The sequence below is a fragment of the Falco naumanni genome, chromosome 8 (genome assembly GCF_017639655.2).
Source record: "Falco naumanni isolate bFalNau1 chromosome 8, bFalNau1.pat, whole genome shotgun sequence".
Taxonomy (NCBI): domain Eukaryota; kingdom Metazoa; phylum Chordata; class Aves; order Falconiformes; family Falconidae; genus Falco; species Falco naumanni.
In genome coordinates this window covers 6867123-6890547 of record NC_054061.1, presented here as the reverse complement: position 1 = coordinate 6890547, position 23425 = coordinate 6867123, and the positions used below count along the sequence as shown (strand labels likewise).

Here is a 23425-nt window from a genome sequence, read left to right as displayed (position 1 = left end):
TGAGGACTTTCATTTTTATTTGGCTGCTGCTGAAGCCAGGGTGCAGAGTGGGCAATGACAGCAGGTCTATGTGCTGTATAATGCCACTGGGTCCCGCTGGTGCTGCCAGCCCTGCCAGGCTGTTGGAGGTGGCATAGCACATGTGGCACAAAGGGCTGGCAGGCAGGCTGGCTTTCTCCAGAGAAATTACCTGCTTTGGGCACAGGTAATTAGCTTAGCATTTGTCAGGTGGGAGCCATCCTAGGGCAGTGCTGGAGGACGGGCAGAGGCCTGCTGGTGCGTGGGGGCTGCAGCATTTGCCACTGCTCTGGGTCCAAGTCTCTTTGGCTGGGGCCATGAGTGCTGTGCAGACAGATCTCAAATGCAGACAGGCTTTCCGTTATTGCAATTTATTTATTGTTTCCAGCCAGGTCCCCAGGGGTACATGGGTTCTTCAGCTGATGGACAAAGAGGAGAAAGGTGGGTTTGGAACAGGACATCAGTTGAGCATCGTAAATGTTTAATGTTTAAGGAACAAAACTTTTTTCTTTCCATTTGCTTGTTGCCTCCTGCTTCTGTGGGTAGAACAGAGCAATGAAAGCTTCCTGCCTGAATGGTGTCTTATGGCAGCAGAATTCCTCTGTGGGATTTGCTCTGTGCATCTGTCTGCACAGCATTACAAATACGCTTACAAGTAAAGCAGCTATTAACTGCATTTTTACCACGAAATTTACTTTTCTGATTTAACCATAGTGGTGATAAAAGAATCTTTTATGCTCATGCTCCTGCTTTTGCAAGATTAAATTAGGGTAACATTAAGAACCTGACAAAAGCCGTTGTAGAAAGCCTCTGTTAAGGTAGAGATTTTTGTTAGCTGGGTTTGCTAGATGTTCTGACAACTGTCCTATAGACTGTTAGCTGCGTGTCCCACTGTGTGTCACTGCTGAAAACGTTTGTGTAGGTGAATCCTCAGGTCTGATTTTCACGTTGATGGGGAAGCCCGTGCTTGCTCTGGAGTCACGGCTGCACTGCTTTTCCTTCCCGCTGATGCTGAAGTTACCAGAATACCCTGGCAAATATCTTCAGACTGGTGCAATTCTGCAGTGCAGCAGGTTCAGACAGAGCCTGATCCTTGATGACCAACTATATGAAGCAAATCTGGCTTAAGTCAGTCAAAAAACTTAGATCTTTAAGCAAGGCATGCAAATAACAGTAGGAAGGGGAAAATATCAGCTGCCAAGTGCTAGCCACTAGCTTGTGGAAAACAGAGCACAAGTTTCAACTCCCAGTGTTCCTCTCCTGTATGGTTGTGTTGTGTTGGTAAACAGGCAGATTCCCAGCTCCTCATTAGTTTCTGTTGTCCAGCCAAGCCCAAGGTAACTGCTTTTTAACATGCCAATGCCTCTGGTAACTTGTTCTGTTGCTGCTCTTCAATTATCACCTCCTCTTGCTGTCCTGACTGGAATGACTGATGTAGAGTTGCCCTGAAGATGGAATTTCCTTGCAAAGGCCTCAGCTGTTGGAGCAGGTCTTGTGTGTCAGTGAAAAAGCAGTGAGACAGCTTAGTGTGGTACAGCTGGTGGTCCTGCCATTTTCCATGAGGCCGGGAAGAGGACAGGCTGTATGGGATGTTTTGTACGGGAGCTTACAGGGATCTGCCTGTGTTAACGATGAGAACTTGGCTGGTTAGCTTAGCACTAAATGCCCTTGTGACAGTGGCTGGTATGAGGGGAATTCAAAATGGTCCCAGACTTGAGCTTGTTCAAATCCTGTTGAAGAAGATGACAACCCGAGACCACTAGCTTAGCTTCCACAGAGAATACTTACTCCCCTCTCCCCTACCGTGCGAAGTATGTTTGATGAGTCTAGCGAGAAAAGCATCCGTGGCGATGGGGAAGGGAGACATGTACTACAGCTCATCACTTTCTGGCAGAATCCGCACCCAGCCCTGTGGCACTCTGTTGAAGTTACGTCTGTGGGAAATCACCTCCAGAGCGCTCAGGTTATCCAGCTCTGTGGCAGGCATGGAGAACAGGTCGCCGACCAGTGCTCTGTCAAATGGGGTGGGATTCCTGCAGCACAAGAAGTGGGAGACACTTAGCACAGCAGGCGGAGAGGTTGTGCGTGTTGTGAAAATGATAAAAAAAGCAGGTCTGGATTTACTGACTGAGCCCAGCAGCAACCTGGCCATGCTTATAGCAAATGACAACCCTCCTCTTCCTCCTTGGGACACTGTTAGAGCCTCTGCTGGCTCAGTGAGGCTCTTCTCCTGTACAGAGCCAACCTCAACTCAAGCTCTGGCAAGCCTGGAGAGTGGGGTTTGGTGCCTGAGAGTCCGTTGCCCTGCAGGGGAGGGAGGAAGCGTGTTGTTACCTTCACCGTAGTCTCTCTTGATGGGCTCCACCAACAGCAGTAGAGGTGTGGTGCACGTGAAAGGGGCTAGATTAAGAGAGCAGGTGACAGTGACAAACGCCCTGGTCTTTAGAAGGTGACTTGTCCACAGCTAATGTGTTCTGCAGAGGGCTGAGGCTGGTGGTGCTGCCTCCTGATCGCTCTAGCACATGTGCGGCAAATGTCTTTCTCTTGGCCCTGGCTCCAGTCTGCCTTTTGGGACAGCTTCTCTTGAACTATGACTAACAGGAGGAGCAGTGCGGGGGCAAGAGCTGTCATCCCTTTCTGGAGAAATGTGAAAAGGGACCAGGAACAGAGTGCCAGCCCCCGAAAAGCCAAGAATGTTGGTTTTGGAGCAGCACATGGAGGCTGAGCTATCAATGAGGCATAGCTGGGAGTGTTTGCTTTGGGAAGTGCTGCTTGAACATGAGTAACGTGGCACTGTTTTGCAACAGAGGAGAAATAATGGGGGGAGAGGTAAATGAGAGGTTTATTCCGGAAACTTTCTCCCTTCTGGGAAAAGACAGTCTTTCAAAGCTTGGTTTTCACTCTCTGTTAAGGCAGCACACCTTAGCAAGGTGGCCAAAGGTCTTTGCACTGCAGCCTGCATGTTTAAACTTGGGAATAAATCAGTCTGCGTTAACAGAGTTGCTGTTGAGATGGTGAGCTTGCCTTTGCCCTGTGACCCATGTGGGCTGTGCTGGGATTCACCTAGCTTTAGGCAAGATCACTGGCATTTTACTAGCTGATTTGTTCCAAAAAACTTGTTTTTCTGCAGTCTAGTACTTGATGAACTGAGAAGTGATTTAAAAGCCAACAGCTTGCAAGATCATGAGAAGCCCAGTTAGAAGCAGATTGGCTCTCTGAATCTTCATGCCTCAGTGAAGAATTAGAGGAGGTGGCAAGAGGCTTGGTGTTAAATTAGCATCCATCTGTATTAAATAACAGTTCAAGACTTTAAATAGAAAAGGCGCATGTGAGAAGGGAGAAATTGTACAGGGTAAAGCATTATTCAGAAACATGCCCTTGCTTCAGTCCCTGTCCATAAATAAATATTGAGGCAGGAACATGGCTAAATATTGAAAGAAAAGAGCCAAGTATCTGCAGCAGCTCCTTGCTCTCCCCCTGCGGCACCTCCTCGGATGTTACTACGCCAGGAAGGCTCATGATGGCTGAGTGCTGGGAGGGAGACCCTGAGCGAATAGCTAATGCAGCCCCTTTGCTTCCTCGGCTTGCCTGTGCCTGCCCATGGGGTTTTGTCCCTTCTGTTAACCCTGCCACCTCCTTTCTCTCCCCCTCAGCCCTACTCCAGTGCAGAACCAGTGGGATGTCGTGCTTTCACTGGCATGGAAGGGGGAATGGGGGCTGGGTGTGCGGCAGCCTTGTGCTGTGCATCTCACCAAGGCTGCTCAGCAGAGCCGGGGGGCTGAGGGAGAGGAGAGCAGCAAAGGGATGGTGGGACCATCTGGGACGCCGTTCCCATGCGGAGGGGTTGTAGTCCCCCACAGCCCCTTCTGCCAAGCATTCAAAGCACAGCAGTTGCGTCCCCCACAACTTAAATCCGACCCTGGTGTGGGCGCAGGAAAGCTGCCACCTGCAGAGGCCCAGCTCCATGGCAGCTGGTCTGATGGGGAGCAGTGCTGTGCCCTGGTAGGGAGCTCCGCTGGGAGCTTGCCTACTGGAAGGTGGCTTTGGCCAGGCCACCATGGCTAGTGGACTTTCATCCTCATGAAAGAGGCTTTCAGTGAGGAGGAGAGCCAGGATCTCGGTTTGCAGATTGCCCAGCATGATGTTCAGCTTACAAGTTCAGTTCTCATTATTCTGCCTTGGGCTGCTGGTGCTTCACTGCCATCAGGTCCCATCCCCTGGATCCCACCAAACACCTTTCCAGAAAGGAGATTTTCCTTGGCAATCTCTGTTCCAGGGTCCCAGCCTTGATCTGGGTGTAATTTGGAGGTGCAAGGAGGCATCCATTGGAAGCAGCCACAGGGCATGGAGCTTGCCAGCCTGAGCCACCAGAAATGCCCCAGCCTGGAGACTTCAGTCTCAAGCAGGTGTTTGGAAGGAATCTGGTGACCTCTTGGCACCCTGTGGGAAGATTAACCTTATACCCCCACCACTTCCAGCAGCTGCTTGGATACCTTAAGGAAACTAGGAGAGAGACTTGGCACTATCTGTGTCATTCCTCCACCCAGCCCAGAGCTGAGCCCAGCTGGGAACAGCAACAATTCCTTCTCCAGGACCATGTGCGTGAGATTTAGTCCTCCCAGGTTTCATCCCTGTGGTTACCCAGTGCGATCAAGCCAAGTGGTGGAGCTGAGGGGAGATCTGGGGAGCTGCTGGAGGTAGCGACCTTTGCAGAGGAGCCATGGAGGAGCTCCTGAGCTGGAAAAGAGCCACTTTCTGCTCCCCTGTGGCATATAAAGAGGACATGGACCATTGCGTTTCCCTGGCAGGACGGTAGGTGCTTCTCGAGGATGAGGGGTTTGGCCAAGGGGTGGACAGGTTGTCGGTGCCTGCTCAGCCAGGATTACCTGTTGAAGCTCCTGAAGTCCCATGGAGAGGGTCTCATGGGCAGCTGGTTCTCACTGTGCACAGCATTGTCCTTGTCACCGAGGAGCTCGTGCCACGGGGAGCGGTAGCCCTTGGGGATGGCGGTGATGTTGAACTTCTCTGGGGGAACTTCTTTGAGGGGGCTCGAGTACCCTGCACAGGGGGAGGGATGGTGTGGGCTGCTGTGGCCTCGGCTGGGCTGGGGCAATGTGCCGAGCAGGGGAGAGGGGGCTGGGAACAGCCCTGCCTTCGCATGGCCATGGAAGACCTGCTGCTGGGGGCAGGATTACATATATATAATGAATATATGTTATGCGTTTATATACATTAAAAACTCTGAGGGAGGATTTTGGGGAGGACCCCTCGGCAGGCAGCAGTTTGCTGCCTCCAGCCCTGTGTTCCTGCCGTTACCATGGTGTTGGCTTTGGGGTGTAGGTGGTGTTTACCTGGGGCCAGAGCGTCAGGGTTGAGGACTTTGCTCATCTGCAAGACTTTCTCTGTCTTCTTGGGCACTTCAGGGGGGCTGCCCTGGGGTGATGCTGCCACGTGGAGCTCAGAGTGATAATTCTGCTGGTCCCCAGCACCCTCCCCTGCCTGCAGAGGGGAGAGTCAGTGGGCAAGTGGGCATGGGGAGCTCCCCCTGCCCTGGTCAGGACTCAGGAGGCTGTCAAAAGTACTTTGGAGCTTCCTCCACCTACTCACCATCCACTCATTTGCAGTTCCGTCCACGTCACCTTTCTTGGTGCGGTATGAGCCACCCGCTCCCGGCCCTGGGAGCTGCAGGAGGTGAGGAGAGGGGTTAGCAGGTGCAGAGGAGGACCGGCGCCATCCCCGTGTTCTTTGGTGGGTGCTGAACCTGATGCTTGCCTATCTTGATGCCCAGGCCACCAAGCCATCTCTCCCTCCATCTCAGTGTAGCAGGCAGCTGAGCACGGCTGCCCTGCTGAGAGACTCCCAGCCCTGCCAGGAATTGCTTCCCTGCAAAGGCTGTGAGAGACAGGGCATGGCGCTCCCGCTCGGAGCCGAGGGATGAGCTGCAGACCCACCTCCCTGGAGTTGCTGGGGTGCTCAATGATGAAGCGCTGCATCCGCCTCTGGCGCTGCTGGAAGAGCTGGGAGCCACGGTTGTTCCGCAGGGAGAGCTCCTCAATCATCAGGTCCTGCGATGTGCTCACCTTCTTGCCCAGGTCCAGCTGGGGCTCTGGGGAGCCCAGGGAAGAGCACAGCCACAGCTGAGGCTGCTGCAGTGCTGGGGACCCCCATGCCCAGCGCAAGGACAGTGGGTCTCCTCATTGAGGTCCCACTTGCACAGCTCAGCCATGCACCCTCACCGGGAGCTGTGCCAGGCACTGGTATTTCCCCAGTGGGGGGATTTCTCAGGGAATCATCTCAGCCCCAGAGGCTCAACCAGCCTCCACTGCCCCTGTGCACGGACCCCTCCAGCCTTTGACATGCAGTTGCCGCCCCTTGGGGCTGTAGCGTAAGATGGGACCAAGAAAGGCACAGGGTCCCTGGGGAGCAGGGCCAGTGGCCTCAACCAGAGCTGGGTCTGGCCCCTGGGCAGGGCAGGCAGTGCTGCCCTGGGGCTGGCGGCACTCCTGGCTCTCCCTTACCGGCTTCAGGGCCCGGTCTCATGATGGTCATCACTTGCTGCCGTGCTCCTGGGGCAGCTCTGTGGGAGGGGGGTGAAGCCTGCCTGGATGGAAGAGAGAGGCAGTCTTAGGGTGACACCAAACGCGGGGATGCATCAGCCCCAGGCATGCCATGGGGAGAGGCCAGGCTTTGGCTGAGCATCTTCCCTGGCCAGCATCATCCCTGAGCATCTCCCCTCAACAGCATCATCTCTGTGCTGCTCTCCGTTCTCTTCAGTGGATGTAGGGAGATGTTGCAAGCATGCTGCCACTCAGCCCTTGCCTTGTCATCTTTCCTCTCTGCCTTTCTTTAAGGCAGAAAATGTCCTCAGCTCTATCCTTGTCTGCAGCAAGCTGGTGTCCTCGTGTCCTGAGCCCCCTCGGAGCAGCACCCACTGCCTGCCGCCTGCTGGGCAAGCAGGGGCCCTGGCTGCCACCCCACCAGCACCCCCGCCTCCACATAGCTATTTTCAGCTGCTGGCCCTGAGGGTGCAGGAGCTGCAATGCTGACCCTGCTGGGGAGCTGGGGAGCCTGGCCAGCAGCAAGACGAGATGGGGTGCAGGGCTGCTGGGCTGGGTTGCTCCTTTGCAGGGAGAGGGCGGGAGACCAGCCCTGAGCCCCCCGGGCTGCCCACCCTCAGCAGCACCCTCCTGCACTGCTGAGGTGTTTGGCTCAGCAAGCACAAGGAGCAGGGTGGTGGCTTGGCCCTGTTCAGTGCATCTGGCATCCCTCAGCTCAGCCTGATGCTGTGCATCTTCCCCTAAGATCCCTGGGGAGCAGGGGGGCCCGTGGGGCCGCAGGTGCCTGGCATGCAGCTCCCTGCCAGCTCTGAGATCAACATTCACCATCCACATGGTGAGCCTGGGACCTGTGCCCCATGCTTCCCTTGACCCCCCTCCGGGGTGACCATACCCTGACCCCCCCGGTGGTGAATGTCCCCACCACCAAGGCTGGGACATCCCCAAGCCCAGTGTACCCACCCGTCAACCCACTGACCGCAGCCTGGGACCTCACCTCACCTACCTGGCCAGGGGACGCCTCAGACGCTGGGGACTAAAGATGCTCTCCTGCTGCACAGAGGATGAGGCCAAAGACAACTGCAGCCACCAGTGCTCGGTGGCCCTGACTGGCCCTCTGCGGCACCCCCGGGCTCCCTGCTGCTCGCCCCAACCCGTGCTGGGCTCCAGCCCAGATGCCAAGGTCTGTCCCAGGACAGCAGTTATTTCTGGCTGAGAAAGGGGGCGGAGCAGGGCTGACCCTTGGGGACCGGGATGCCGTCACCCCAGCACGGAGCAGGGCTGACCCTTGGGGACCGGGATGCCGTCACCCCAGCACGGAGCAGGGCTGACCCTTGGGGACCGGGATGCCGTCACCCCAGCACGGAGCAGGACTGACCCTTGGGGATAGGGATGCTGTTGCCCTGGCACGGAGCAGGGCTGACACTCAGGGACTAGAATGGTGGCTGTGCAGCAGCAGCAGGAGGTGGCCACATGCCACATGTGCCCCGGCCACCTCGGGAATGGATCAGGGCCAGGCCGGGTGGGATAATGGCAGTTTATTTCTGAGCTGGGTATACAAGTGTGTGGCAAAGGCGAGTCGTGGTGCCTGGTGGAGTGAGGGGGAGTCTGTGTCCCGGGAAGAGCAGGCTGTGGGGTGCGGGAACCTGGGGAACAGGGATGGGCTGGCTCCAACAGTGTGTCCTGCCCAAAGGGAAGGGGTGACAGGGGCTCCCTGAACAGGGAACATGCCAGAGCCCTGGCAGCACAAATGCATCCTCCCTTCCTTGTGTTGGTCTTACTGGCACCAAGGCTGTGTCCTCTGGGTGGGTGGCTACGGTCACTGCCATAGCACCTCTTGGCACCCCAGCCAGCTCCTGCTCACTCCGGGGTGTGACAAGTGTTTTGGGGACCCATTTCCCTCCCTGGACACCCGCTGCTCTCCCCAGGCTCTGCCACATAACTGCGTCCACCCTGATGCCCTCCTCTCCCCATCGCTCCCCCGCCCCAAACCTTCCTCTGACACTGCTGCCCTCAGAGGTGCCTCTGCCCACCCCCCAGCCCCTTGCAGGGCTCCCCATGGGGACAGCAGCTCGTCCCTGAGACACTCTAAGCATTGTCTCCTGCACTAACACCTTCTTCAAACCTTCTGCAACCTGTACCACTTCCTTCAGCCCCCCAAGAGCTCCCCACCTCCCACCCGCCCTGGCTACCACAGCACCGACTGGTCCCTGTGTGTCCCTCCCCTCCAGCCCATAGGAGTGGGGACAGGGATGGGGTAAGCCTGGGGATGGGGACAGTGACACGGTAATGGGATAGGGCTGTCCCTTTTAGCTTGGGCAGGGCGGGAGGGCACCTGTAAACGGTCCCCTTGATGTGGCAATAAATAACTTTGGCTCTCTTTTTGGTCACCAAGGAAGGATTTGGGGGAATTTCTTTGAGAAGAGGTCAAAAGTAAAAAAAAAAAAAAAAAAAAAAAAAAAAAAAAAGCAATGAAGAACTGGGGGGCTGGAATACAACATTAACTTCTCCTCTCTGAAAGCTGTTTCCAATTGCAACCATCCAGATCTGGAGGCTGGGAGAGGGTGCCTGGCCATGGCATGCACTTGGCGCCCCGGGCAGCAGCAAACAGAGCTGTGGTGACACCCTGGGATGACACCTTGGTACTGGGGGGAGAGGGCTCACGGGGGACCGCCAAGTCCATCCCCATTGTGGCTGTGTGGCATGGGGCCAGCTGGCGGGCAGGGGCTGCAGAGGGAGGGGGCTGTGCTGGGGGCTGGCTCCCCCCATGCTGCCTGCTCTGCCTGCTCTGCCTGCTGACCATGCAGTCCTGCCCCAAAAGGTTAAGGTGGTAAAAATAGAGCGGGGGCATGGGATGGCAGGCAGGCAGGAGGCACCTGACCCTGCTGGCATGCCAAGGGGCTGTGGCAGCTCCTCCGGGGACTGAGGATACGGGGTTTTGGAGACCTCAGCCCTGAGGGTTGGGGTCTTCCTGGTGGGGATCTGTGGGTGGCATCACCTGGGCTGGTGGGGCTGGGGAGAGGGTGGGCTGGCCAGAGATGACTCGTCTAGGACGTGCAGGGGGCCCCTGAGGGCAGCCCCCCTGGCTTCAGCCGCAGGCTGCTGGTCCAGCCCCGGGGGCAGAGGTTGAAGCTGTGGATGCCCGGGCTCTTGGTCCCCGAGTCTTCGGAGTCAAGGGAGACGTCCGAGTCCGTTGGGGACCGCGAGGTGCAGCGCTTGGCCAGGGCCCGCCCGCCCACCACGGGGGATGGCAAGGGGCTCTTGGGGCTGGGGGACAGCCGGGGGATGGGGCAGGAGGACATGCTGGGTGGCAGCACGAGCCGGCGCCCCTCTGCCCAGGCAGCTCGGGGCATCCCAGGGGAAGCACAGAACTGGGGGCTGTCCGCCCGGGGCGATCGCAGGGGGCTTTTGTGGGTGGGTGAGGGGCTGCCCAGGCTCCCCGGCACACTGCTGGCAGCCTGCAGTGCCATGGCTCTGCAGCCCTCCGGCCGCGCTGGCCAGGGGGACTGGGGCAGACTGGGGGGGCCGGCAGGAATGGGGGTGAAGGGCCGGGAGCCCTCCGGCCCCACGGCTTTGGGAGAGGAGCTCTTCCTCCGGGCAGCGTTGATGATGTTCCTGGCGAGCCGCGCTTGCATCTGCCGGCTGGCCCGGGGGTCGGCGTCCTGCCGCAGTGGGGACAGGGACCTCTCGCTCCATGGAGGGGACGTAGGGGGTCCCTCATCCAGCTCGGGCACCGAGGCCGGGCTGGCCCAGCCGTCCAGGCTGCCCGGGCGCCGCACCAGCCGGGGCGTCCAGGTGGGCGAGGCGGGGAGGGACGGCCGCCTTTCCTGGAGGGGGACAGACAGCGGGTTAGTGCCGGCACTGCTGGGGGGGGTGAAGGGGGGAGAGCAGAGGGACAGGAGCAGGATTGGTGCTGGGGCAAGCTTCGTGCTGGCTCAGCCCCACAGGAACTGGGGATGTATTCTCATGCATTGCACCCCCTGCAAGGGCTCCCCAAAAATGCATTTGCCTCTGCACCCCATCACCGGCCAAGGAAGTTGGGTCGGGCTGAGCCTGCAATTAATCATCCTTGCCCAGAATATCACCCTGGGCCTCTCACTACCTGCGGCTTTCCAAAGCCTCCCTCCGGGTGATGCACAGAGACCCCCCGTGCTGCCCCAGGGGTCCATCGCCCAGCAGCTGCTCCCCAGCCAGCAGGAAAGAGAAGAGCCAGGTCTGACAGCGCAGAGAGTGTATTCAGAAAGGGGGGGGACAGGGAGAAAAATGCAGGAGAAATAAAAGCATAGTCGAAAGGCAACTCATTACCACAAGGGGAGTGGTGGGAGTGAGGGATGACAGAGGCACAGCTGGACCACGAGCATCAGGCCAAGCATCAGCCAGCCCTGCCCTCCTCTGCCTGGCACATCCCTCTCTCCCGGTCGTGCCAGCAGCGCTGCCTGCCCCCAGCTCCAGCACTGAGCTTGGGAAGGGACAGGGACCTCGCACTGTCCCTGGTCCCGGCACCACGGCGCTCTGCCATTCCCCCGGGGATGCGGCTCTTCCTCCACAGTGTGGAAGAAAACGAGGACAGATCCCAAAGGAGCAGCAAAAGAGAGAGGAGCAGGCACAGTGAGGCAGAAAGGCGAGGTGTCCCCTCCGGGTTTGCTTTGGTAGGAGGCCGATAGGAGCCGGCAGGACAGAGGGGCTGCGGGTCAGCGGGCAGAGCTGGCAGTGGCTGGCTGCGGGAGCTGGAAAGGCAGGAGGCGAGGAAAGGACGGAGCCAGCGATGCGATGCTCCATACAGTTTCCAGGTGAGAGAAGAGAGAAAATGCTGGCAGCCCCACAGGACGGGCAGGCTCCAGATGGCTCTTTGGGATCCCGCGGACTCTATGCCCCCTCTATCCACTGTCCCAGCACTGCAGCCTCCCAGCTACTTCTTTTTTCTATTTCTTTTTCCCCTCTTTTCTGTGGTTGGTTTGGCTTATGGCACACCTGTGAGCAGTTAGGGAGGACTCGGCCAGTGCAGAGAAGCCTAAAACCCCCATGTTTTTCTCTCTGCCACCACTACTTGTAATAAAAAGAAGGTTTCCACACCTGCGGCTCGATGCCGGCATTCCTGGTGGAGTAGGAGGGTCTGGGTGCCTGGAAGCCTCCCTTCGCTCGGGGTGGCAGCAGGCGGCATGGGGAGGCCAGCAGCACCTCGGTCGGGGCTCCAGGACCAACATGGCCACTGTGATTCAGGGCCAGAGCCCCGGTGGTGCCAGGAAAGGGGCTGGAGGTGGTCTGGCCGGCACTGGGCACAGCGGGAGGATGCCAGACAGGGGAAGGAGGCAACGGAGAGGTCGGGCAGGAGGTTTGCTGGGGGTAGGAGTAGGCATCAGGAAGAGAGGGTCTGGGTGGAGGCATCTCCCGGGGCATGGACCTCGCCGGACTCTTGGATGGAGAGAGGATGAAGAGCGAAGACTGGAGCTGGTAGGGCTGGTGCTTGGAGATCTCCAGCTCCTTCTGGGAGACCTCGTTCTCCATCAGGTTGCTGCTGTACAGAGAAGCTGGGGGGGTTTTGGAGGGTCTGGAGGGACTCTTGGAGGGGTGTCTGGAGACCATGGGTGACAGGCAAGCACTGGCATCGTATTTCCAGGAGGGAGGCAGGGACATCGTGGGTGATGGGGACCGCAGCAGCTCTGGCTGGGAGGGAGCCTCAATGATAAACTTCTCCATCCTGGACTGCCGGCGGGCAAAGAGCTCGGCCCCCTTCCCTCTCGCTTCACTGAGGTTGTGGCTGGGCTGCGGCTTCGGCTTGGGCTGGATGGTGGGAGACTTGAGGCAGGAGGACCATGCTGGAGCATCATCAGCTGGCGGGATGTGCTGCTCACCCCTGGCTGCGCTGTTGGGGACAAAGTTGGCAGCTTCAGCCCCGAGGGCGAAGGGCTCATCCTCAGCACCGGGCTCCCCCTGGTCCTTCTGCTTCTTCCTGCTGTCTGCACTCTGAACCAGGTCCAAGAGATCAGGGTTGGGGCCCAGCTTTGGCTTCTCAACAAAGGTGAACATGGACTTTTTGCCAGCTCTCCGGGCGGCTGACTCCTCCAGGATCCCCGTTTTGGGCAGAGGGTTTGGTCCACTCACCCCACAGCCCATGGGGGGACCTGGCAGCACCTTCTGCTCCCGGGGTGGGTACAGGGCTGAGTAGGCAGGGGGTGAGCGGACACGGGTGAGCGGCGGGGGGCTGCTCAGCGTCTCTGCGTAGGTGGGCGGTGGGGGCAGCTCGGCAGCAGGGGGTCCCTCTGTGGGCTGGCCACTGGTGCGGGGTGCCTGGGTGCCAAAGGGTCTGGCCGTCCGGTTCTTCACTGGCTTGGGCTTGGCCAGGGTGAGATGGACCTCATAGTACTGCCGGCCCTGCGTCCCGTTCTGCCGCTGGCCAGCTGGGGATGCCATCCCTGTGGCTGTCCCCACCGGTGCACTGGGCACCTTGCCAGGCACCTCGCTGTTCTTCCCTTCCTCGGGGCTCTGCGGCAGGGCAAGAGCCACTGTGCTTGGCCCCGCAGGGGCTCCCGCATCCCTGAGCCCCTCCCCCCCACTCTCCATCCCACTGGCCACCCTCTCCTGCATGCCGTTGGTGGTGGCTGATGCCATGTTCTCCTTCAGGTAGACACTAAGCGGGACCTGCTGGACATCAGCAGGCGGCTCCCGACACGGGGAGGCGTTTGCCTGCAGCCCCTCTCCTGGCGCACTGGGCTGCTCAGGCTCCGGCTTCATCCCAGGCCCCTCGCCCTCCTCCATGGCTGCTTGCTGAGGCTGGGGTGGGGGGCTCAGCGGCAGGCCCCCACCATGCCCAGCCCCGGCGAGCCCATCGACGCGCTGCTTGCGGCGGTTGAAGAGCAGGACGCCCTTGGAGCTGGGGCTGGGTGCCGTGGTGAGCTGCACCGCGATCCGCCGGCTCCGTGCCTTTGCCTCCTTCAGCTCCTTCTCAGAGAGGCTGGCGCTACGGGAGAGACCTGGGCAGAGGGGAGAGGGCAGTTAGGGGGACTCAGAGGGGACGTGGGATTTTAGCCCTCCACGCCAGCACTGGCAGCCCTTCCTCCAGGTATCCCCCAGCATCCCAACCCCTTCTTCCCCAGCAGCTGGGTGAAGGCAGGAGTGATACTCCAGGGCTGGGGTACCCAGGGGGGATATCGTAGTCCAAGGGTGATGGGGACCCAGCGCAGCCCCCGCCAAGATGCTGAGCTGCAGCTCTGCCTGCTGGAGGGACAGATGGCAAAGCCCAGGGGACACCCAGGGGCACACAGGACCTTTTCTCCCATCCCGCCCTGTATTTTGACTGGGTTCTGCAAGCCCACTGTGGTGACCATATGGGAAAGGAATTTCTCCAAGGGTTTCAGCAGGTCTCAGGTTGCAGCTCGCATGGTTTTGGCCCCTGGCTCAAAGAGGCGGTGGGCAGGGAAGGGGTCAGCGCGCGTTCCCCAGCCCCTTGCCCTGAATCCCGGCACGCTCAGCCCCAAACAGGGCAGGAAACAAACCCAGTGTCAGCCAGAAGATGCCAGCCCGCCATAACCTCATGGCACGACCGGTGGCCAGCCCCATCTGGGGACTGATTGATGGAGCAACACGAGATGGCAGCAGCCGACAGAAGCTGGGCAGATCCTGACCTGCCGGACACAGACACAGCCCACAGCAAGGAGCCAACCTCATGCCTCGGGAGCCTACACAAGTGCTAAAAGCAAAGTGCTAAAAGCCAGGAGAAAGCCCCGCAGCAAGCAGCCAGAGTGCTGCTGCGCCTCTCTGCGCCTCTCGTGTGCTGGCCAGGAGGTCAGGGCACCAGCCCTTCCCGAAGGCCAAAAGGATGTGGAGCTGCCAGGAACGCATTTTCTCAGGGTGAGCAATTTCCTACAAGCTCACCCTGAAGCACCCGCGGGAAGGGCAGTGTCCCCAGCCCTGCCGAGGCCACTGCTTGGGGACAGACACCAGCGCGGAGCACCGGCACTGCCCCAGTACCCGCCAGGGGTGCAGCCCCCTCCCCAGGTGATGCCGGGGTGGCTGTGATGGGGTGTTCCCACTCCAGCTCTGGCCAGGAGGTGGGTGGCCAGGGCTGCCGGCCCCGAGCCTCGCTCCCCCAGGCGTTGCCAGCACCCGCTCCCCTTCCCTTCCCATCCCTTCCCTTCTTCCCTTCCTTCATGTGTTTCTCATTTTCTTGCCTTCTGTGCCGCTTGGGAGCCTTCCAGGATATTTTCAGCAGTGGCTCAGCCTAGCAGCGAGGGAAGGGATGGATGACTAAGCCAAACACTTCCAGCAAGCCCACAGTAAAGCGGGAGGGCTGCTGCAAACTGGGTATCTCCTCTTCCTCACCATTCATCCCTCCTGCCTCCCTCAGCACCCAGCAAGTCCCAGCCCCGGCCCCAGCACCACCAAAGCGTGCAGGATGGCCCTGCCTCCCCAAGTGGCTAGAGAGGAGGAGGAGAGTGGATGAAGCCTTCAGGCTGCCCGACAGGAGGGTTTTGGCTGTGCACGGTGGAGAGAAGGCAGAGATGCCAGTGGAAACTCTCTCCTGGAGACAAGGAGCCTGTCCGCAGTGGCGACGCCGGCGGCCAACATCTCCCCCGGTTAGCGCCCGGTATTGTTTAATGCCCCATTTCTATTTGCTTTGGCGGCAGCACAGAGCGGGGCCGCGGTTTCCTCCGGCCGGGCTGGCTGGAGGGCAGCCAGCACCACAGCTCCCACTCCGCGGGGTCACCCTCACCGCCTTTATCTCCGAAAAGGAGGAGAAATACGGCCAAGGAGCTGTTGAGAAACAAGCCACAGGCTCCAGATGTCTGCAAATTTCATGCTCCTAGCCGAGCATCCCTGCTTCCTTGGAGGCCGAGGCCGCCTAAGAAGCCGAGCTCTCGGCGGAGCCATTTCGCAGCCTCTCACTCTTGCTACTGCCTTTTAACAGCAACGGAGGGGCCCTGGGGGATCTTGTCTGTGCTGGAGGGATGACTCAGCTCCTGGCCAGCCAGTTCCTGCTTGGACTAGCCGCCGGATACACTCCTGTGTAGCCAGGATCAGTGCCGGGATCTCTCCGCCAGGATTTTGCCCCCAGGTATCCCCATCCCTTGCTGCCACCCTGGGCACAGGCATCCCCCTGGGCCAGGGTGTGCTAAAGGGTGGGAGCCCCCACCTGAAATCCCCCGCCTGGCATCCATTCTCAGCATTGCCTTGTGGCACCCCATCTCCTACTCTCTTCCAGCAGCCCCTCTGCACCTGCCTACCTGGTACCCACCATTCCCTGCTGGAAATGAATCTCTCGGGATACTAATGGGGATGCTGGGGGTAAGAAATGCTCTTCACATGCCATTTTTCTCTCACAGATGGAAAGCACCAAAGCCTCCAGCAGGCCAGAGGAAATTGCAGAGGCCAACCTGAACACTGCCCTGCTTGCACAGCCACACACAGCCCAGTGGACAAACGGACGGACAGATGGACGCAGGCACCATTGCAAATGTGGCTCATCACTAATCAACCGGGGGTGACGTACCATCCCCAACAAAAGGACAGAGACCACCTCCCTCCCCTCTCTGCTCCAGCCTGAGCCGTGGGATCAGCGTATTTGACCTGGTGCAAGAGCCTTTAGTCATCTACCATGGTGGCCCGAGGGACCCTGTCACCCGGGGTGGCTCCTGCACCCCTTGCTCCCCTCCCAGATGGAGGGAACATCCCTTCATCCTTCCCTGCCAGCCAGGGAGCCTTGGGCGGGCTCCGGCTGGGTGCTTCCTTCCTGATGAAAACATCCAGGTGCTGTGGAGGAGAAGGAGGGGCACAGGGCCTAAGGCAGCCCAAGCAGCACAGGGAGGAGGCGAAAGCAAAACTGTGCAAGGCTGAGGGTGCCAGGAGCTTGTGCAGCACTGGAAACTGTCTTCCGCCCATTAACGCCAGTCCAGCCCAAAATCCGAAGGATAACCGGCACTTCTTGCGCTCTTCCACTCTTCCTTCCTTTCCACGCCACGCACCGGCTCGCCACCACACTGCCCTTCGGGAAGGAAATGTCTCCCCTCCCCAAATGTCCTGGCTTCTTCCAAGTACAATGAATCCAGCCACGCCAGCCCTCTCCGCTGCCGCATCCCCGTGTTGGGGGTCCCCTGGCAGCCCCCAGCCCTCTGGTCCAGGGATGCTGAGGAAGGAGATGCTCCCTGTTCCTCACAGGACTGCTGGACTCCTGGCACACATGAGCAGCCGGCCAACAGCCCCGGAGTGCTAATTCAGTGCAATACACTCCAGCTCTGGCCAGAGAAGCCTATAGATCTCTATCTATATATTTATATAGGCACTTGCTCTATAGGTTTGCCATTGCTCATGGGGTGACTTCCAGCAACATCCCCCAAGTATAGGGCTTAACAGCTTCTTACCAAGCTGTCAGTCATCCTTCCTGCAGCAAGTACTGTGCTTTCTCCTCCAGAGTGAGGATGACGAAGGTGATGAAAGGCATTTCTGTTGCTCTCCCTTCCTGGCCAGATTGGGGAAAAATAATTCCTTCCAGCTCAGCTTTCCGTGCAAAGGATGGGTCCCGCCCCACAGCACTACTGTAGAGCATCTAAAGTCCAGCCAGGAAAGGCTGGAGTCACCATCCCACCCCCAATGATGGTCAAAGATGTATCAGACCCTCCTTGTGTCCCGCCCCGACCTGCCATGGACTTCAAGAGCTGGCATGACATGAGGATTGGGCCCCAAATTGCAGGGAGAGGAGATACCCAGGGCTCTCTGAGGCTGACAGATTCAGTGGAAGCTGCTGGTCTTGATGTGGCTGGGATGTCACAAGAAGAAAAACAATGACTTGGAAGCTGTCACCTTGCAGGTGTGGGTGGCTGAGCATCAGGCATGGTGGTGAGAAGCCCTTGCATGGAGAAGCCCGAAGATACCAGAGTCCCCGTAGGGCCAGCAGGATGAAACAAGCCATGTGAAATCTTGGCCTCAGGGCTGGCAGGCGACTGCAAAATCTTTAGTTTGGGCTCTGGCCCTAGCCTGCTCCTGGTCTGGATGCTCGGCCATCCCAGTGCTGCAGCCCACCTTGGCAAGTTCACAGGAGGATGCTCAGGGTGTCCCGCTGCCCCCACCCCCACCCCCACCCCCACCCCAGCTCCAGGGCTGTCCAGGGCCAGGCAGAGCACGGACCAGAAACCCCAAATCCACCTTCGCACAGTGCAGCAGCTGTGATCCATAATGAGCAGGAACCTTTCCCCTTTTCCGAATGTTTCTTGGGCTGCTGTGGGTCAACTCAAACGGTGCCTCTTTCTGGCAAAATCCCACCAGCAAAACCAAGAATTAAACCAAGACAAACCCATTTCCAGAGGGATGCATGCCACCGTGCCACCTCCCTGCCACAAACCCAAATGCAAATCTAAAGCCAGGCGGTGCTGGGGAGGGTAATCCAGTGTTTTCACCCAAACACTGAGGGCTTTGGACACCGAGGAAATGTAAGCAGGTTTTTTGGCAGAGAAGCCAACTGGCCTTTTGCCCCAACTACAGCTGTGCAGGATTTTTTGCAATGTGCACTAACTCACACACATTTAAGTCTGCGCTTCCCTCCCGCTCACAGTTATCCCAAATAATCTGCTGCTAGGAAAACAAGGAGGGTAGCGCAGACATGCAGTTGAGCTAGCTAGGAACAGATACCATTCAAACACATGGATGAAAAGACAACAATTTTCTGCCTCGTTCCCAGCTTCCAACTCTCTTATACCCCAGATATAAAACCTCCATAAAGTTTTTATCCATGCTACCCCTCCAGACCCAAAAATCCCTGGCTCAGGCAGTGGGTGCTGTGGTGGGGGCAACCTCGCCTGCCTGGCAGGACGCGCTGTGCTGGGCCTTTCCTCGCGGGCGCCTTTGCCAGTGACAAAATCTGGCACAGCGAGAAAATTCGATGCGCTTGCAAGTTTTCCCTGTGCTCTGTTTGCAAGGGCTTTGCCGGATTTGGAGCTGTTTGCCTCCCCAAGCTCCTCCCGGCTTGCAGCTGTGCCCCTGCCTTGCCTAGTGCTCAGCACCCAAATCCTGCTGGAAATGGCCCCACAGTCTCCAAGCAGCAAGCCCTGGGGCACCCATCTCCCATGTGGGGGAGGAGGAGATGGGGCTGGGGGCATTAATATTGAATGGAGGCTGGCTGCCCCTGCCCCAGCCCCACTTCGCCAGGCTCGTCAAGCCGAGAGGATGCAGTAAGCAGCCCCAGCCCTGCATGCATCCGCAACGGGGAAGAACAGGCTGCTGCTGCAAAAGTGGAGGCAGCACCTTCCCCCAGCCAGCCAAAATTAAGCTTTTAGCTTTGCAAAAGAAGGCTGGAACCTGACAGACTTCCTCCAGGCTGCTCTGCCATCCATCTGCCCAGAGCGCAGCAAAGCCAGCCCATCCCACCACCAGGTAGTATGGGGACCCGATCCTGGCTGGCAAGTGAGTCCCAGCCCTGCTGTGCCTGCTGGTGCTTGGACTCGCTGCGACACATCCCAGGCGGTGGGGCCCCGGTGACAGCCCTGCCAGGCTGGTGCCACGAGCCAGAGGCGCTGGCTTGGCAAGAGAAGGTCATCTGGCTTGGCTTGTCCCCATGGGATGGACGGAGCAGGGAGGGCAGTGGGATGAAACTGCCTTCGTCTGTCCCTTGCACAACCCCCGAGGGATCCATCCTGCTGGCTGCCAGCCCCAGGGACAGACCTCGTGTCTCCAGCACCGGGTGGCACGGCCAGGGGAGATCACGTCCCAGTCGCAGGGGTCAGGGGACATTGCCTTGGGAAGAGGCTCTGCAGAGCTGGAAGGTGCCACGCTGCCGAGCCCCCCACGTCCCCCCGCGCCGGACCTCCGAGGGTGGGCAGAGGGAACCGGCACCCACCCGGCTTATTTATAGAGAAAGAAACGCTGCCTGCCCCGCTCGCCTGCCCTTTGCCCACAACCGGCACCCCTCGGGGGGTTCCGGGCCCCCATGCTCCCCTGCCACCTCCATACACCCCCAGACCCCCATGCACCCCCAGCACCCCCCGTGCGCTGCCAGCCCCCGCCACCCCCGGACATCCCCAAACACGGTACCCCCCTGGCACCCCCTGCTGCCCTCCGCCCCCCCCGCCCCCCGCTTGTGCACTGGCACCCCTCGTCCCCCGGCCCCTGCCCCGGCCGCCCCAGCCCCGCAGCCACGCCCGGGGGCAGCCCCCGCCTCCCCAGCCCCGGCCCTACCCGCGGTGCCGGTGCCGGTGCCGCCGCCGCCCCTCGCAGCCCGACTGCACCGGGGAGGAGGCGGCGGGCAGGAAAGTTGCGGCAGCTCCGCCCTCGGAGCGGGCCCAGGGGGGCGGCGGGCGGGGGCCGGGGCCGGGGGGTGGCGGGTCCCGCCGGCCCTGCCCCTGCCCGCCGCGCCCGCCCGACCGGACGGGACGGGTCCCCCTCCCCGGCGGCACCGGCAGCCGCCCCGCCGCCCCGGCTGCCCCCCGCGGCCCTGCTCTGCCGCTTCCCGTCCCGGCTGGGTCTGCCCTGAGCCCGCTGCCAGGGTGGGAGCAGGCGGGGCATCCCCCTACCCAGCCCTGTGCCCCCCCCGACCCAGCCTGGAGCATCCCCTTTTCCAGCTCAGAGCATCCCCTCATCCAGGCCGGAGCATCCCCCTACCCAGCCCTGTGCATCCCCCTACCCAGCCTGGAGCATCCCCTTATCCAGCCCGGAGCATCCCCCTACCCAGACCTATGCATCACCTTATCCAGACCTGTGCATCCCCCTCACCCAGACCCGTGCGTCCCCTTTACCCAGCCTGGGGCATCCCCTTACTCAGCCCTCACCCCCTTTCCCTCCTCCCAGCACTGCTGGGGACCTGCAGCACCTTACGTTTCAGACGTTGGCAGGGGAGCAGGATCTCCCCTTGCTGCCAGTTTCCCCAGTGCTGAAAGGGTTGGGGCGCTTGGAACAGGGCAAAAATCTAGCACTGGTGTTACCACCCTGGGGACCCTCCGAGAAGAGCACCAAAAGCCCTCTGCCAGGAGTGGTCTGCTCCCAGTGACAAGGGGACCACAGCCCTGGGATGGATGATTCCTGGGGAACCAGTATCACCTTGCACCTCCACCACCCTGCTCCTGCTCGGGCTGCAGAGCTCCCAGGCACTGCTGCAGGTGGGACCAGCCTCACCCCCCTCCCTTGCCTGTCCACACCACAGGATGAGCTCTTGGCCTTATTTTTTGCTTTTCTAATTTCCTTTCTGCCTGTCCCTCTTTGCTTTTTTGTGCTTTTCTGGTTTTTGAGGGAGACTGGCGCTGGCTCAGCAGCCCCCGGGGTGTGAAACCTTCCGTTTATTTGCACACCAGACAGAGAAACCAGTCCTGCCTCCTGCATCTCCCAGCTGCTGCCTCTACCCGGGGCTCCTGCGCTCCCCAGCCTGCCCCGAGAGGTGCCAACCAGCCTGGGCCGCTGTGCCAGATATTTGGGAGCAGCCAGCCTGGCCTTGGGCTGCTGGATGGGGACCAAAGGGGAACCTGGGACCTGCCTGGGTGGGTCTGCAGCGCTCGGGGGGCACCCGCTTGGCTCCCGGCTCTCAGGGCCATCCCTACACAATTGTGGGGGTGGGTGGATGCACCTCTTTCTCTTGCAAGAGCTCCATGGGGTTGGGGGTTCCCACACCCAGGACCAGCTAAGGAAAAGAGGAGCAAATCCCTGACATCTCCTGGGGATGCTCCTACAAACATCCTGCTGCAGAGGCAGCCCTGATGCCACCTGCACGGGGACCTGCCCTTCCTTCCCTCTGCCGCTGTCCCTGCTCTGAATTAAACCTCTCCTTTGCAAACCTGCAGGGTTTTTGCAAGGTTCTGGCGCTCCTCCCGGTGCTCAGGACCCTCAGTGACATCCTGCCCGGAGGCTCTGGAAAGTCTGACGGGTCCCGCAGGCAGTGGCTGGTGGTGATCTCACTTGGAGGGGGAGGAAACGGGACAGACAAACTCTTTCCAACAAACCTGTTGAGTTACTTTAAAATTCCAGGCTGGCAGCAAAAGTGCTGGATGGCGGTGCGGGTTAGGAAAATGCTGAGCCTGGACAGAATCAGGCCTGACCTTTCCCTGCCACGGATCTGCCATCCCAGAGCAGAGTGAGAAATGGGAAGACTATTTGGGTCCATCTGGTTTGTGTGCTGAGCCCTGAAACACGACGCCCGTACGGCCGAGCGAGCTGCTGGGGCAGCAGTGAGCCAAAGGGCTTGGCTGAGCTTCCCAGCCCTTGTCCCATCCAGGGAGCTGCTGGTTTGGAGGATGTCTGACACCCCAAAAAGGCGAGGGGATGGATTCTGGACACCAGGTTCATGCTGAGCATCCCCAGCCGGTGCCGTCCCTCCTCATCCTGGGAGCTACTTGGGGAAAACCAGGCTCTGAGCAGAGCAGCAGCATCTGATAACGCCATCCCATGGGGACAGTGACACACCTGCCTTGGCGCCGCGTGGCAGCTGAGATAACAGCTGGGCAGGAGGAAAATAGAAAGAAGGGTGGAAACAGGGTTTAAAAATGGGTCTAATGCCTGTAAAAGGATGAGTCTAATCCTGTGGGAGCATCTCCCCTGGGTGGGGAGGTCCAGGCGTGGGAGCGGCCACAGTAACCCTAGATATGTGCCTGTGCTTGTGTCACCATGGCTGAAGGGACAGTCATGGGCAGAGAGGAACGGCTGCGAAACAGGGCTGTGAAGCGAGGCGACGGCAGAGAGCATTGTAGGAAGCAACCAGCCTGAAATAAAGTGCTTAATTTTTAAACCAGGGGCTGAAAAGAGATGGATGGCCCCAAGCCACGTAATGAATGCTTGTCCATCCCCACCCCAACTGAGATGTCCCTGTCCCAGGCAGCACCCCAGGAGCTGGCCCTCATCACCCCCCCTTTGCAGAGTCCTGGCAAGCCCCACGGCCAGGATGAGGGGCGGGAAGCCCACCCCTCTTGTGCCCCACTTGGGGTTTGGTTGAACTCGGAGATCACAGGAACCCTCCCGCCGTCTTCCCACCCCCCTCCCGAGAAAAGCCACAGATTCCTCCTTATTTTTAAGGCCAGAGAGATCATCTCAGGCTAAAAAAGTCCCAGCGGCTGGGCCGGGAGCCTGGAACGTCTAATCCAGCGGAGGCCCTGGGAAGAGCCAGGCATTCCCACCACCATGCCAGGCAGCGGCAGCCCTGGCCCCAGCAGCACAGCAGCACTTTTTGGGAAGGGGGGGTGGCCAAAGGGGGTTTCTCTTACCCACTTTCCTCGGCTTGCTGGCAGGGTTGATGAGGACCTGTTGGATCTTCACCACTTTCCACTCCTGGCTAGGGTCGGCCGTGGGGCTGGCTGCTGTGGGGGGCAGCTCTGAGGCAGAACTGGAGCATTCTGGGGGGCCTGTGGGCTCAGCCACCAAGGCCAGGTTGCTGCCATCCAACGTGGGACCCGGTATGTCCCCACCGAGCCCCCCAGGCCCCCACCGGCAGCTCCTGCTTGCCTTCCCTCCCAGTGGCCCTGAACATCCCTCTTGCTTGACCGGCTCAAAGGCAGGGGCATCCCGGAACTGATGGCACCTCTGCTCCCCTCTGCTCCCCCTCTCCTGCCAGCAGACAGTGTCCCCCTCGGGGTCCCCTTTGGCCGCCCCACAGACACGGGATTTTTGCACAGCCTCGCTGGGTGTGGGGCAGCCAGGCTGGGTTTGCAGACAGGGCTGCCGTAGCCTTGCCTTCAGCATCTTTGCAGCTCTCCTTCACCGGCACTCCATGGACTTTCAGACCAGCTCCGCATGGCCAGGGGGCTGGCTCCTCCCTGGCAGGGTCCCTCAGAGCATGGGCAGTGTCCAAGAGGGAAGATGGCCACGTGCTGGGCACGAGCCCAGCTTTACTCCTCTTGCAGGCAGTAGGACCAGGCACGATGCCACAGGAGCAGGCAGCTTTCAGAGACCCA

At 59.7% G+C, this 23425-nt stretch overlaps 2 protein-coding genes across 3 annotated transcripts; both read right to left on the bottom strand.

The window, feature by feature from the left end:
* Nucleotides 1-68: 68 nt before the first annotated feature.
* Nucleotides 69-7866, bottom strand: MYOZ3 (myozenin 3). 2 transcript variants are annotated; one of them, XM_040602835.1, is made up of 7 exons: nt 7579-7866; nt 6537-6619; nt 5970-6124; nt 5626-5700; nt 5370-5517; nt 4905-5076; nt 69-2051 (listed from the first exon to the last, which is right to left on the bottom strand). In XM_040602835.1, exons 2-7 carry the CDS (start codon nt 6565-6567, stop codon nt 1889-1891), a joined length of 744 nt encoding a protein of 247 aa, XP_040458769.1. In that variant the 5' UTR covers nt 6568-6619; nt 7579-7866; the 3' UTR covers nt 69-1888. The 2 variants fall into 2 exon arrangements, with proteins under 2 accessions (XP_040458769.1, XP_040458770.1); XM_040602836.1 differs by having other exon boundaries at nt 6537-7866.
* Nucleotides 7867-9167: 1301 nt separating this feature from the next.
* SYNPO (synaptopodin) lies at nt 9168-23213 on the bottom strand. The gene is made up of 3 exons (XM_040602839.1): nt 22739-23213; nt 11646-13543; nt 9168-10399 (listed from the first exon to the last, which is right to left on the bottom strand). The coding sequence occupies exons 1-3, from the start codon at nt 23211-23213 to the stop codon at nt 9620-9622; spliced, it is 3153 nt and encodes a 1050-aa protein (XP_040458773.1). The 3' UTR covers nt 9168-9619.
* Nucleotides 23214-23425: the final 212 nt, after the last annotated feature.